General features: G+C 41.8%; 1 protein-coding gene across 5 annotated transcripts in view; it reads left to right on the forward strand.

Annotated features, from left to right (window-relative positions):
* LOC138821363 (glutamate receptor 4) overlaps positions 1 to 15,473 on the forward strand; it is a 282,782-nt gene that overhangs the window by 209,605 nt on the left and 57,704 nt on the right. For all 5 annotated transcript variants that reach the window (XM_070013534.1, XM_070013533.1, XM_070013535.1 and 2 more), the window contains 3 exons: positions 5,335 to 5,493; positions 10,652 to 10,819; positions 12,116 to 12,220. In XM_070013534.1, the coding sequence (XP_069869635.1) occupies positions 5,335 to 5,493; positions 10,652 to 10,819; positions 12,116 to 12,220 (432 nt within the window). The remainder of the gene's footprint in view (positions 1 to 5,334; positions 5,494 to 10,651; positions 10,820 to 12,115; positions 12,221 to 15,473) is intronic.

Consider the following 15,473-nt stretch of genomic DNA (forward strand, 5'->3'; position numbering starts at 1 on the left):
CAAGGCAAAGTCAGATTCCTGCTGTCATTTAGATTTTTTAATTTTTAGTCTTTGAGTCAATTTATATCTATGACTCTACCAAAAAAAGTACAAAATTCTAATGCGTGAGGGTATATAATTAAATAGTAAAGGCATCTGTCCCTTACCAGTATCTCACCACACCACACCACACACGTGTGTGCTATGCACACTATGGATGCAACTCCTGTCTCATCCCACAGATAAGCAGAGAAAGTTCATGTGTCTATGTTTACTTCTCTAGTCTGTTCCAGGTTGGAAAGTAAACACAGTTACCCAATTTTCTCTCTCACATACATGGTGTGTTTTCTTTTTGTCCCCAGGTATAATCAACCCAGCTGTGATTCTACTCTGTGGGCAACACTATTTTAGGTTTTCCTTTTGTTTCAACTTTTCATTTCTGAAGTTTCAACTTTTCTGCACCGAGCAGGTTTAGAGTGCACCATCCATGTGTGCAGCAAAAGTGCTTACTCTAAGCTATGCATCCGTGGCTCTCGCCTGTAATCCTAGCTACTCAACTAGCTGAGATCTGAGGATCAAGGTTCAAAGCCAGTCTGGGCAGATAACTCCTTGAGAAGTGTATCTCCAAAAGATATTGGAAAGTAGAGCTGTGGCTACAGTGATAGAGTACTAGCCTTGAGCAAAATAGCTCAGGGACAGCACCTATATCATTGCAGGCCCTGGCAGGTACAGGTATAGGAGCAGGCATGCACGCGCGTACACACACACACACACACACACACACACACACACACACACACACACACACACACACATATCCCACACACACCCCCAAAGTGCATACTCTTAAGTCCATTTCTCCAGGGACTGATTTTCCAAAGATAATGAGGACAGGCTTGGTGTCCCTTCAGTTCACTACACCAGAGCTGTGTGGATATGATTTATCATCCGGTGAAACATAAATGCAGCGCAGAGCAGAAATGTGACCTCAATCAGATAAAACTTAAAAGATGAGCCATTTAATAAGCATTGATGATCTATGCCTGTAGGCAAAATATTCATAAAGATAGCTGACACCTCTACTTTTAAACACCCCACCCCAGGAGGGACAAACTGCAAGTGAAAATTAAAAGGCCCAAGTTAAATGTGGATTAATCTGGACAGGTCTCTAAGCACTGTGAATCTGAACAACATACTAGGCCAAAGCAAGAAGCACAGATGAGATCCTTCACATAGCCCATCCCGGGAGCACTGTTTGCTTAGTTATTGAATTTCCCTCTCTCTCTCTCTCTCTCTCTCTCTCTCTCTCTCTCTCTCTCTCTCTCTCTCTCTCTCTCTCTCTCTCTCTGTCTTTCTCTCTTTCTCTCTCTCTCTCTCTGTCTTTCTCTCTTTCTCTCTCTCTCTCTCTGTCTTTCTCTCTTTCTCTCTCTCTCTCTCTCTCTCTGTCTTTCTCTCTTTCTCTCTCTCTCTCTCTCTCATACACACACACACACACACACACACACACACACACACACACACACACACACACACACATACACATACACACCATTATTACACCAGTCCCTAGAACTTCACTTCCATATTAGTCTCTAGATACAATGAAACTAAATGGTCAGCAAAGTAACTGTTTCCAAGGAAACTGCTTTCAGAGTCTTGATCCTATCAATTTTCTCTATAAAATTATAAGAAACTGCACAAAGGGAGGGGAATATTACCTGCTCTCAAACAGACACAGCTAAAATTAACATAGTCACATATCAGCCATTGAAGCCGTAATGGAAAGGAGAGTATTATAATCAGGCAAGGTAATTTTTCCCCGTTACTTTAATGTAACAACAGAAGGAAATCCGAGAAATGTGCACCATTATTGATCACATAGACTTTACATCCGATTTTTTTTTTCTAAAGGCTAAGCCCTGCCGGGCTGGCAGCGGTTGCTAATATTATCAAAGGCAGTTTGGCAGAACTTCCATTTCAGCCATGGCAGAAAGGACAAAGAAATTAATAACAACGCCATCAATTAGCAGCTAATGCAATAGTTGAGTTACTGTGGCTTTTAGAAAACACTGAAATTATCTGCCAGCCTGTGGGTCTGCCCTCTGCTCCGGCAAACAAATGTTCGACTGACATTTTAGTAGCTGGAGATTGATGGACAGTGTTTTTCCATTTCCAAGACACAAATGGGTTTTCTGGTGTCTGCTTTATTTCTCAGTGAAATGAGAATGTTACTGATGAACTATCAAATTAGCAGGCCCAGAATAGGCATGAAATAAACATTTGCTGAGTGAATTAATTAATAATTACTATCAATTAGCGAATGCCAGCCAGATGGGCCAAATATTTGAAGATGTCCATTCTCATTCTACATGTGGGAAACCCAAGATTAGAAAGTAACAGAGGTAGGACTCACATCCTGGGTTTTTATTGTATAGTATCATCATGTCTTTCCTGGGAATGCTGTGATGATTAATAAAATTAATAGCGTGCCTTTGTATAAGAAAACACAAGAATCGCAAAGCATGATAGCACATGCCTGTAGTTCTAGTTACTCAGGAGGCAAAGGCAAAAAGATAGCTCTGGTAAAAGTGTTGTGAAACCTTGCCTCAAAACCAAAAAGGTTTTGGGAGGGTGAGGGCTATTATTATTCCAGTGATTAAGCACTGGCCCTAGGTTCAATCCTTCGTACCAGAAAGAATTGTAAAAATACACAGGATCACTGGGTGCAGGTGGCTCATGCCTGTGATCCCAGCTCCTCAGGAGGCTGAGATCTGAGGATTGTGATTCCAGGCCAGCTGGGGCAGAAAAGTCCCTGTGAGATTCTTATCTCCAACTAACCACGCTAAAAACCATAAGTGGTTCTGTGGCTTAAGTGATAGAGCACTAGCCTTGAGTACAACGAGGTTCAGGGACAGCGCACAGGCCCAGAGTTCAAACCCCACAACTGACCAATAATAATAATAATAATAATAATAATAATAATAATACACAGGATCATAAAGAGGCAAAGGCGCACTCAAAAGTCAATTCACGAAGTTGTAATTTGGCTTTATTAAATATTTGCTAGGTAGTGGTGCTGTGGCTCAAGTGGTAGAGCGCTAGCCTTGAGCTGAAGAGCTGAGGGACAGCACCCAGGCCCAGAGTTCAAGCCCCACAACCGACAAAAAAAAAACAACAATGAAATAAAACATTTGCTAGGTGACCTTGAAAACGTATGCAGCCCCAGCTGAACTCCCTGCTGCTTCGTGAGCCTCCTTCCACTATCTGGGGGATAATGACTCCTTTTCTCCTGGGTTTGCCCTGCTTCTTTAGCAGCTGGAATGACAGATACCCACCGCCACACCCAGCCATTGACTGAGATGGGGTCTTGCTAATTTCTTGCACAGGCTAGCCTCAAACTGCTATCCTCCTAATCTTTACCTCCCCAATGGCTAAATTTATGGGCATGAGCCATCATCTCCAGGCCTGGCTTCTGTTTTCTTAAAATTAATAATATAATCTTTCTCAGAATGTTGGGATGACTAAACTCCTTCGATAATCTGTAGGAAGTGCTTAGCACTGTTTCTGTCACACAATACACCCAGCTTCAGTATGAGCTGTTAGTTCACACACCTAGGTCTCCCTGTAACCATTTTCCTTAGTCTATTGACCAGACTGACACATTTCTTCTTAGATAAAGTGATGTACAGATATGAACTAGGAAGGCAATCATCATTATCAAAAAATAAATAAATTAGGCAAAAATAAAACTGGAAGTTTCTAGATCTGCAAACCCATCTTCCCTGCTTTTGACTCCAGCTGTAGGGTGACTGCTGTACATTACACACACACACACACACACACACACACACACACACACACACACACATAAAGATAGAAAAAATACTTTCAAGTTATCTCAGAAAAACTAGAGCATCTTCACAAAATTTATTGAAGACTCAAATTTGCGGGGTTAGGGTGCACATAAACAGTTCACTGTTCCCAGAGCTAATACCTTTGTTAATATACTTCCCTAATATACTTTGCCCTGTTCTTGCATTTAGTGTGCATTGCATTAAAGCACTTTAAATGCTTAGTGGAAAAACAGTGATGTTTGAAAAGAAGCAAGAGAGGAAGGAAGGAAGGAAGGAAGGAAGGAAGGAAGGAAGGAAGGAAGGAAGGAAGGAAGGAAGGAAGGAAGGAGGGAGGGAGGGAGGGAGGGAGGGAGGGTAGAGAAGTAAAGAAGGGGGAAGGAAGGAGGGAAGGGAGAGGAAGAGAGGAAGAAGGGGGAAAGGAAGGAGGGGAGGAGGAAAGAAGGGAGAGGGAGAAAGAAGAAAGTGTGGAAAGAAAGAGAGGAAGGGAAGAAAGTAATAGATACTAGAGATGAATAAGAAGACTTGTAGGCAGAAAGATAATTTTGGAAACCCAAGATACTGTCTCTAGCCCAAATGAGACGATACCTCTGATAAGTGTTCCCTCACAGGTCCTTCATTCTACCTGGTGGGAAGCATTAAGGTCATATTCTCTCTCTCTCTCTCTCTCTCTCTCTCTCTCTCTCTCTCTCTCTCTCTCTCTCTCTCTCTCTCTCTCTCTCTCTCTCTCTCTCTCTCTCTCTCTCCCTCCCTCCCTCCCTCCCTCCCTCTCTTCTTCTCTTCCCCTCCCCTCTGCCATATTGCCCTCTTCCTCTTGCACCATTACATCCCAGGATGCCAAGGCTGTTATGAATAACATAATCAAAGGTTTTATATTCTCTAGCTCAAATTAGCAGCTCTCCACTATTGGGTGACTGAATAATTAAACAAAAACCCCTTATAATGGTTCTCCCCAGGCTGGGAAGGTGGCTCAATGGTATAGTGCTTGTCTTGCATGCATGAGGCCCTGGGTTTGATTCCCCAGCACCACATAAGCAAAAAGAAAAAAAGCTGGAAGTGGCACTGTGGCTCAAGTGGTAGAGCGCTAGCCTTGAGCTGAAGAGCTGAGGGACAGCGCCCAGGCCCAGAGTTCAGGCCCCACAACCGGACCCCCCCCCCCAAAATATGGTTCTCCCCCATTACAGGTTGAGAATATGTCCCCATATATCAGAATCACCTTCATATAATAAACATTTGCATATACCTGTTTCTCAAGGCAAGAGACACTCAAATGCTGGCCTTGCCTGTTTGTCATCTTTCAGAGACATTCAAGAAGTATGTGGGTTGAGCCAAAGTGAAAACATTTATACTGAATTTTGAATGACAGAATTTTGAAGCTATGTTGGCATAATCCAATTTCCTTCCTCCTTCTAGCTATTGTTCCATTAAAAATCTGTTTTGATGTACACATGGATCGATACTTTCTTACTGTAAATTTAACAACTTTCCATATTGATTTTCATAGGGATTCAAGGACATTTCTCTGGAGAGGTTCATCCATGGTGGAGCTAATGTTACAGGATTCCAGTTGGTAGATTTTAATACACCTATGGTAACCAAGTTGATGGATCGCTGGAAGAAACTAGATCAGAGAGAGTATCCGGGATCCGAGACCCCGCCGAAGGTATTGGCTTATTTTTATCTAATATACTACTAATATTGTTTTTAAATTTAAGAGCAAGAGTTCATTCTACTGTCCTTCCAGCAGCATTTTGCCAGATAAACTGCAGCCTGGGAAACTATGCAAATATTTAATGATGGGGGGGGTTATTGTGAAAATACTATACAGAGGGGTTACAATTACATGAGCAAGATAATGAGTACATGTAATGATTCTATTTTTAAGAGTTAGATTGTGAAACATTAACTTGGGCAGTTTACTATTATTATGATGTCACCTATGAACTTTCCTCATGAAATTGCATGTTGCTAAAAAGATTTTGTCAGCCAGGTACTGGTGGCTCACACCTGTAATCCTAGCTACTCAGGAAGCTGAGGTCTGAGGATCATGGTTCAGAGCCAGCCCAAGCAGGAAAACTTGTGAGACTTTTATCTCCTATGAACTACCAAAAAAAAAAAACAGAAGTAGAGCTGTGGCTCAAGTGATAAAGCACTAGCCTAGAACATAAAAGCTCAAGGATATCACCCAGGCCTTGACAACAGAGCACTGAAGACTCATCATTCCCTGTCAGGGGGCACTAATAAGGAATTCTGAGACAATTAAGGTCTAGGAGGAAAAGGTCTCAACTCTTCCACTTCTTTTTTTTTTTTTTTGTCAGTCCTGGGGCTTGAACTCTGGGCCTGAGCCCTGTCCCTCATCTCTTCAGCTCAAGGCAAATGCTCTACTGCTTGAGCCACAGTACCACTTCCAGTTTTCTGTTGGTTTATTAGAGATAAGAGTCTCATAGAAGCTGGGCACTGGTGGCCTATGCCTGTAATCCTAGCTACTCAGGAGGCTGAGATCTGAGGATCATGGTTCAAAGCCAGCCCAGGCAGAAAAGTCCGTGAGACTCTTATCTCCAACAAACCACTAGAAAACCAGAAGTGGCACTGTGGCTCAAGCAGTAGAGCTCTCGCCTTGAGCTGAAGAGCTGAGGGACAGCACCCAGGCCCAGAGTTTAAGCCCCAGGACCAACAATTAAAAAAAAAATGAGTCTCATAGACTTTTCCTGCCTGGGCTGGCTTTGAACCGTGATCCTTAGATTTCAGCCTCCTGAGTAGCTAGGATTACAGGCATGAGCCACCAGCGCCAGGCTTTTTTCACTTCATAATTATAAAATTATTTTTACTATGCCAATTTCTCCTCTTCTGCATGAATGGACAGCTAGCATACAGAAAGAATTTTAAGTTAAAGCAATGATTGGTTATATATTTATACATAAATATATAATAAACAACATATAAATATACAAATATGTAATTTATGGTTATATATTTATATATAAATCTAATAAACATAATATAGAAATATAATATAGAAATATCTAATTTATATTTATATATAATTACTATATGTATAATTTTCAAAGCCCTTTTTAACATGATTTGAGGCATACTGAAGCCATTTAATATAAAGTCAGTTTTCATTAATTGTAGAAGTTATGATCTGTAAAATTTCCTCAAGAGATAAATGAGCATATAAATGGTACATATCAGGCTTGTTTCTGTGAGCCTCTGGACACCACCTTTTGTCAACCAGTCCATGCATAGTCTTGCATTTGTGTGTGTGTTTCTATTTAAGGAAGTCTTTTTTTCATATATCATTGGCTCATTAATGCTGACCTCATAGTCAGCTACTCTCCAACTCAGACATGAATGAAACTTATTAACAAACTTGGTTACTCCATAACATACCTCAGAGTTTAGAAACATTTGATAGAACCATTAGATAGCCCTCAAGACTATATTTGGGACCATATTAAACAGTTGATCATGGGAGGACCAAAAGCACAAGAGTAGGGAAAACGTCACTAAACTGTCTACTAAAAGGACACTGGTTTACAGCATGAAATCAGAAACAGGAAGATAGTGTTCCCTTCTTCAACCATTGTCTAGTCTGCATAATGGATGAATCCAATGTTTCACTACAAAAGTGCCCCCAAGTATTGATTGACAGTCACAAATAACTATTAGCTGGAAGGCAAGTTCAAAAGCACAGAGTCCAACCGAGTGATGACTGATGATAAATACATCAATTGCACTTCAATTATTTAGTATTTCAACCAAGAGTCAAAGTGTGGTTTTCCATCCTGTCACTTCCCTACACCACAAATAGGTCCTCCACAATCCATGAACAGGCCTTTCTATGGCTGTAGGTACAGCCCTGTGTCACTTGTCAGGTGCTGGCTTTTTGTCTCACAGTCCTTCATCTCTTTTCTACCTGTCCCAGTCCAAACATTTCCAAAGACTACCTTCAGTTCCACTCTGTTAGGAGACTTTGTCTTATTCCACCAATAAACATGAGCTTTCCTCCTCTACACTAGGATCCTTGATGATGTAAAACTCATTGAGGATTTCATAGAATTCTTTACATACTTATTTCATACCCACAGGGCCATGATTGGTTGTTTACTCTCAGCTTTAGCCACCCTTGTGATTCTGGACCAGTATCTAAACACAGTACTCCAAGAATTCTTACATGTGCTATGAAACTTCATCCTCACAATGCATACAATTGATAGTTATTATCTTGTTTGTTTGGGGGTTTTTTTTGGGGGGGGGGCTAGGTCTAGGTCTTACATTCCATAGCTGAAGAACATATTCCCCATTCCTATAACTTATGAGTAGAAAAATTAGAATTTCTCTCAATTCTTTCTTTTCAAATTGCAAATCTGTACTGTGATTCCATTCTACCACTTTGAGAAATGGAACTCACGGTGTCATTCAGGTCATTGGGCAGGGTAATGGAGGGATTCTAGACTGAGATCTAGTTTTACTCTGCCATAAAATGCAACATTTCTCTAATAAGGATTTTCTCAGTGTTATCTAGAAGTGTGCCCATAAATACAGTTTGCTGGACTGTAACATAATGAGGCACGTGGGAAGGACTCAGAGCCTTTGAAAAGGTAAAAGCCAATTTAAACAACTGCTTCTTCCTATCTATCAGTAATATGACCTGTCAAATTCCACGCTGCCTTTGCTGCTGTGGCTAGAGGTCTCCTTTGCCCAGGCTCACGGTGTGAGGTCTATTCTTTTGCTCTACTTCACTTATTTCGCAAAGATGGATGGACTTTTTAAACCACAGCCAAGTGCATTTGCTTTTCGCTGCTATCTCTTCTCAGCTACTTTTTCCCTATTGAAATATCAACAACAGTTTTCTTTTATCCTCCCTTGATCCTGAAATACTAGCATTACATTTATCTCTTGCCTTTTATCTCTTTAGCAAGCGTCACTCTACTTGTTTTTATTTTGTTTTCTTTCTCAGTGATGATTTGATGGTTTTCTCTACTCAAATGTGTGTTGGTTCAAGCAGTCGAGGATGACCATCTTTAATGTATCTTTCAACTACTCTATCTTAATTGTCAGGGGTGAGCTTGTCCTTAAACCTGCTTTACCATGGGGAGATACACAGGAAGGTTAATTATGTATCCTAATACAAGCTTATAGTTAGGTCTTCTATTATTGAAATGTTCTTTGCTATAATTCATGAAATATTCCATGCTCTATCTATATCAGAGTTTTTCTCATCTTTGGAATGCTACCAATTATAATGGCAATATTGCGTAACATTGGCATTTCAAGTGAGTTTTCCTTGTTAGCAAGCAGAAAAATCCAAGAAACATCTTCCACTTCCCATAGCACAAACTTTTCCCTCATATAAATGCAGAACGATTACCATATAGGTAATTGCCTATATATAATATATATGTATATTATATATGTAATATGTACCTATATATTATCATATATATACATATATATTACCTAAAGGACATGGTAGTCTTTGTGGTGCCATGCTTCAAGAAATTCCTGATCTATTTCCCATGTGTTCAATAATTCACTAACCATACTCTCTCAGAAAGGATTCCCAGATTCTACTTTCCTGTCTGCCTTTTCTCACTTCCCTTCTTACCCCTTCTGGCCCCATCAGAAAGCAGATGATTAACACTTCATATCTCCACTTTGATCCTGTTACATTGGAGTCAACTGAATGATCAACTCTCACCTGCACTTACCATGTGTTGCATTCATTCCTGTTTAGCTCAGTGACTACATTCACTTGTGTTGAGTAAGTGAATGTTATTTCTAGCATGATACTTCTGAATAGCAACAGGCAAACCCACTAATTCTTCTGAGAGTCTAAACTAAGATATACACTTGGAATCAATAAATATAAATGAAATCTCAAAAAGCCCTAGTAGGCATTTTGCAGGATGAAAAGAATAAGAAAGCCCAGCTCTCTAGAGATCCAGTCCTGCCATGGACTTCTAGGCACTATACTAGTGCTACACACAGATTACACACTTGGACACAACAGAAAGACTTCCCCTGTGACCTCCTGATTCATGGGCAACTGTTTACTAGAATATTTATTTTGTTTAAAGAGTTTTCTCCTTTTAAAATTAAGATGAAGCCAGATACTGGTAACATATCTGTAATCCTAGCTACTCAGGCATCTGTGATCTGAGTCCACGAGACTCTTTTATACATACATATATATATGTGTGTGTGCATGTGTGTGATTTATTGTAAAAATACTGTACGTAGGGGTTACTCAAGAAACTCTGAACTCCAATTAGCCGCTAACAGCTGGAGGTGGCTGTAGAGCTACAGAGCTCAGGGACAGCGCCCAGGTCCTGAGTTCAAGCCCCAGGACCATCTGGAAAATAATAATAAAGATGAAAGAATTTGGTATGCAGTTTTTGTTGTTTGTTGGGTTTTTGTTTTGGGGGTTTGTTTGTTTTTGTCGGTTGTGGGACCTGAACTTTGGGTCTGGACGCTGTCCCTCAGCTCTTCAGCTTAAGGCTAGCACTCTACCACTTGACCCACAGTGCCACTTCCAGCTTTTTCTGCTTATGTGGTGCTGAGGAATCGAACCCAGGGCCTCATGCATGTGAGGCAAGCGCTCTATCACTGAGCCACCTTCCCAGCCCCAGGTATACAGTTTTTATATTCAAGTGAGAATAGGAATTTCTGATTACAGAGTAAAATAATTATCTGTAACCTAACTGCCCTTCAGAGAAGGTGGTCCTTTTGTCCCATACCCGTAGAAACCCCAGACGATTCCAGTGTGCTAAGTAAGACCATCACATTCATCACTGTAATCATTTTTGCTTCATTAGTACACCTCTGCCCTGACTTACGATGGAGTCCTGGTAATGGCTGAGACGTTCCGAAGCCTTCGAAGGCAGAAGATCGACATTTCAAGGAGAGGAAATGCTGGGGATTGTCTGGCGAACCCTGCTGCTCCATGGGGCCAAGGAATTGACATGGAGAGGACGCTCAAGCAGGTAATCACACACGTCCTCAATCCATCCCAGGCTCTTCCTCACCAGGCATGCTTAAGAACACCGATGAATGTATTAGAGCACAAGTACATTACAGTGACTGTACCATTCTGATATGTCAAGCTTGAATCATCCCAGATGCTTTGTTAGGTAGAATCTTGATGTTCATATCTTTTATCAATGAGTAGTTAGGATGAACAGAGTTATTCAAACTCCAGTCCCTTAGCATAACAGATAAGCTCACTAGATGTGTTTGTTTGGCCAGGGCCAAACTGGTAAAGCTGCTGCCATCTTAAATACTGCTGAGAGGACACATTATACTATACATTCATAATTATATTATGTATGTATATATTATAAAATACAATACAATGTCATAATGATTAGACATTTATAATATATGTAATATATAATGACTAGACATACAGTACAGATGTTATATATAATGACTAGATAGATTTAAATCTTCTGTAATGTCATTGGTTCAAAGCAGAAAAGTGAACCAGAAAGACTAGTATCACAAAAAGGTCTATTTTGCTGGACACCAGAGGGTCACACCAATAATCCTAGCTACTGAAGCTGAGATCAGGAGGATCATGGTTCAAAGGCAGCTGAGGCAGAAGTGTCTGAGACTCTTATCTCCAATTAACCAACAAAAAGCCAAGCTGGAGGCATGGTTCAAGTGATGGAGCACCATCCAAGAACTCAAGATAAGCAAGTGTGAAGTTCTAAGCTCAAACCCTAGAACTGGAGGGAGTGAATTAAAAAGAAATTTTGCATCATCTGAGCATGAGTATTTTTCACCATTTCTTATACCATAATTTCGATTTTCACAAAGAGAAAATGTATTCTAGAATGGGTATTGGGACTTACCTATTCCATGATGTGGATAAAACCCAAAGTCACTAACTAAATGTTAGGTATATTCCTATAAAAAAATACTTCATGTATTGAAGAAGAAATCTGTTAGTTGAAATGGAAACTTTATAAGGCATAAACACAGCCCTCTTGTAAGTATACAGCAAATTGGTTTTTTAGATCCCTTTGACAGTCTCTGCTCTGATTACACTTCAATAGCTTGAACACTCAGTGTCATCCTAGTGTCTTGGTTGTAGCCTGCAGTTCCCCATCCTGTGTGCTCTCCATCCTGTGTGGTCTCCATCCTGTGTGGTCTCCATCCTGTGTGGTCTCCATCCTGTGTGGTCTCCATCCTGTATGGTCATCATCCAGGCAGGTGCAAAGTAGAGTGGATAAGGGAAAGGGCAAATGAACACCTAGGATTTTCTCTTTCCTTTGCAGGTACGGATTCAAGGGCTGACTGGCAATGTCCAGTTTGACCACTATGGACGTAGAGTCAACTACACGATGGATGTGTTTGAGCTAAAGAGCACAGGGCCGCGAAAGGTGAGGAACAATTTTAACTGAAAGGGCGGGGGGGAGGGAGAAGATTCTGTTTTCTTAGTTTGCCTGTGGCATCTGTGAAAGGCTATGGCTGAGAGATTTCCACTTTCTCTTTAGAGAGTACTAACATGTAGTATTTTCTTGATAATCTGTGCTGAGATAAGTTCTTATGGCATAAAGCTGATATTGAATGATGTGCTAAAGCTGAAACTTCTAATGTATGCATTACCAAGATCCTCTGTTTATAATGGAATTATTATGGCCAGGGAAGAGTGCTTAGCAAAAAAATAGGCTCTGAATGGTAGCCCATGCTTATAATACTAGTTACACAGGAGAAGAGGTAGGAGGATTACACTCCAAGGTGTTTCTCAAGACAAAAGCATGATATTCTATCTGAAAGATAACTAAAGCAAAAAGGGTTAAGAACATTGCTCAACTGGTAGAGCACTTGCCTAGTTTAAAACTTAGTAGTGCATACGAGAGAGAGAGAGAGAGAGAGAAAGAGAGAGAGAGAGAGAGAAAGAGAGAGAGAGAGAGAGAGAGATCCCACAAAACTTACTGCACAGAAAAAATCAAGATGCAGTAAAGAGACAAAAAGCACTTCCATGTATTATTTGTGAAGCCATTTGAGAGGGAAAACACCTTCCTGACATTCTTCAAACAAGGCAACTGTACAACCCCACCAGCACCTTACAATGAACATGGAGGATTTTCTGTAGGATTTTCTGAGATTTCAAGGGGGGAAAAAAAAAACAGATGTTCAAGTTAGCATTATCTAAAACCTTTTTCAGTACTTAGTTGTTCAAAGAATTCTTTCCAAAATATGCTCTGCTGCTTTAATGTCTTAATGATAGCTACAGTTTATGAAATTCCTGCTACGCCTCACTACTGATCTTGGAGTTTTACATAATACTTGAATCTCATACAACAAGCCTGTGATTTGAATAGTATTAGATTCTTCCTTTGTGTCAAAGGAGAAAACAAAGACTTTAGTTCAGATACAACTAACTCTAGAATTTTCAATTATCCGGCCCTGCCTGAATCTGCTCTGGGTGGAATTTATTTTCTAGTAAGGTAGAACATACTTACATAAGTGTGTGTGTGTGTGTGTGTGTGTGTGTGTGTGTGTGTGTGTGTGTGTGTTGTGTGTGTGTGTGGTGTGCATGCGCCAGTCCTAAGACTTGAATTCAGGGCCTGAGCGCTGTCACTGAGCTTTTATGCTCAAGACTAGCACTTTACCACTTGAGCTGCAGCTCCACTTTCAGCTTTTTGCTGGTTTTGGGGGTTGAGTCTCACCAACTTTCTTGCCTGAGCTTGCTTGGAGATGGGGTCCTAAGATCTCGGCTTTCTGAGTAGATAGGATTATAGGTGTGAGCCACTAGCACCCCAAAGATACTGAATTCATAAAGGGAGGAACACGTAGGCAGTTGACATGGAGAGGGCGGGGCACAGGGTTAGCCTGGAAAACAGAGCTGATAGGTAGATCGAAGCAGGGCAATAACTGGGAAGAAAGCAGGAAGCAGCATTGTTAAGGGCGGCTCAGAAAGCACAGAGGCTTTCTCTGCTGTGCTTTGCTACCGGGCAGATGTACTGCTGCACCTGTGTTTCCATGGCACAGCCCTGAATGCCATCCACCTTGCCAACCTTTTAATGGCATGTGTGTGCAGGCTGCCAGCTAATACCCAAGACACTGAGTCTGTCTGCTACACATCAGTTAGGCACACGAAGCTCCTCTAAGCAAAGCAAGGATCCACGGTTCCCAAGAAGAAACTCGCTGGCTTCCCTGACTGTCTGCTCTACCCACTCTGCTGGCCCACTGCCAGCAAAAGAAAGCAAACTGTTCATCTGTGGAACAGACAATACTCTTGGTTAGGACCAGGCATGGTGGCTTACACCTGTAATCTCAGCTACTCAGGAGGTGAAAATGGGAAGATTGTAACTTGAGGCCATCCCAGGGAAAACCTTAGCAGGACCCTCATCTCAACAAATAAGGCAGTTGCAATGGATGATAGTCTGTACTCCAAGCTATGCAGTAGACATAGGTAGGAGGATCACAGTCTAAGGCCAGCCTCAACAAAAATATGAGATGCCATCCAATCAATCGAGAACCAATCCATCAATCCACCAATAAAGCACAAAAGGGCTGAGGCTTGGCTTTCATGGTAGAACATCTCCTTAGCAAATGTGAAGCCCTGAGTTCAAATCCCACTACCACAAAAAGAAATAACAAAATAGTTGACTCATTAGTCACAAAGACAGGTCACCAAAGCAGCCAACCTTTCATGAGAAAGAAAGGAGAGGCAGTAATACCAAGTAAGCTATTAGTGGTTGTGCATCTTCTCTACTGCGTATTGAGTCACAATGAGAGCAAAAATTAAGGTTTTAGAGGAGAGAGTTAATGAGGAAGTTGGGAGAGTCACAAACAGTATATCTTTACACCCAGCTGACTTTCACCTAAGACTCTTAAAAGAAATATGAAGTATAAAATGGTGCAGGCCCATCTGTCTTCATTCGCCCGTGCCAACGATCCACTCGGGTATTCCGTCAGGAATATTAACATTTAAAAATGAGCCAGCATGAGAAGCAGTGCTGGAGAGGCCGTGTGGTAAGTGTGAGAAGTGAGCAATCGCTCTTGTTCACTGCACACTTGCCTTAGCGAGGGAGCTAGCCTGGAATATGGATCAGAGCCAACCTACCGGTTTGTCTCACTCCTGTAACTGAACATCGGATGGAATCTGATTAAGCAGAGATGCAAATCTTTCTGAAGTCCAGGCCCCGACCTATGGTGGAGTCTTCCGATTAGGATGATGAGCCCCTACCACTACTGACAGGTGACAGCCGCCTACAGTTCCAGGAGTTTTTCTCTCCCACCTTCCCCTTCCTCTCCCCTCTCTCCCCTCCTCTCCCCTTCTCCCCCTCACTTCCCTCTCCCCCTCCCTCCCTTCTCTTCCCTCTCCCATCTCTCTCCCTCCCATCTCGCTTCCTCCCCGCCTCTCTCCCTTCCTTCTCTCCCTCCCTCCTGCTCCCTCCCTCTCTCTTCCTCTCTCCCTTTCTCCCTCCCCCTCTCTCTCTCCCTCTCTCTCTCCCTCCCCCCTCTCTCTTCCCTCTCCCTCTCCCACTCCCTCTTGTGGTCAGGGGAGGTACTGGGGTTTGAACTCAGGCCCTCCTGTTGTCAGGCAGGTAACCACCCTACCACTTGAGCCACATTTCCAGCCCCATTTCAGGAATTCTTTTTTTGGGGGGGTCTGGTCATGGG

The sequence above is a fragment of the Dipodomys merriami genome, unplaced genomic scaffold, assembly GCF_024711535.1.
Source record: "Dipodomys merriami isolate MVZ:Mamm:240054 unplaced genomic scaffold, mDipMer1.0.p SCAF_91, whole genome shotgun sequence".
NCBI classification, from domain to species: Eukaryota; Metazoa; Chordata; class Mammalia; order Rodentia; family Heteromyidae; genus Dipodomys; species Dipodomys merriami.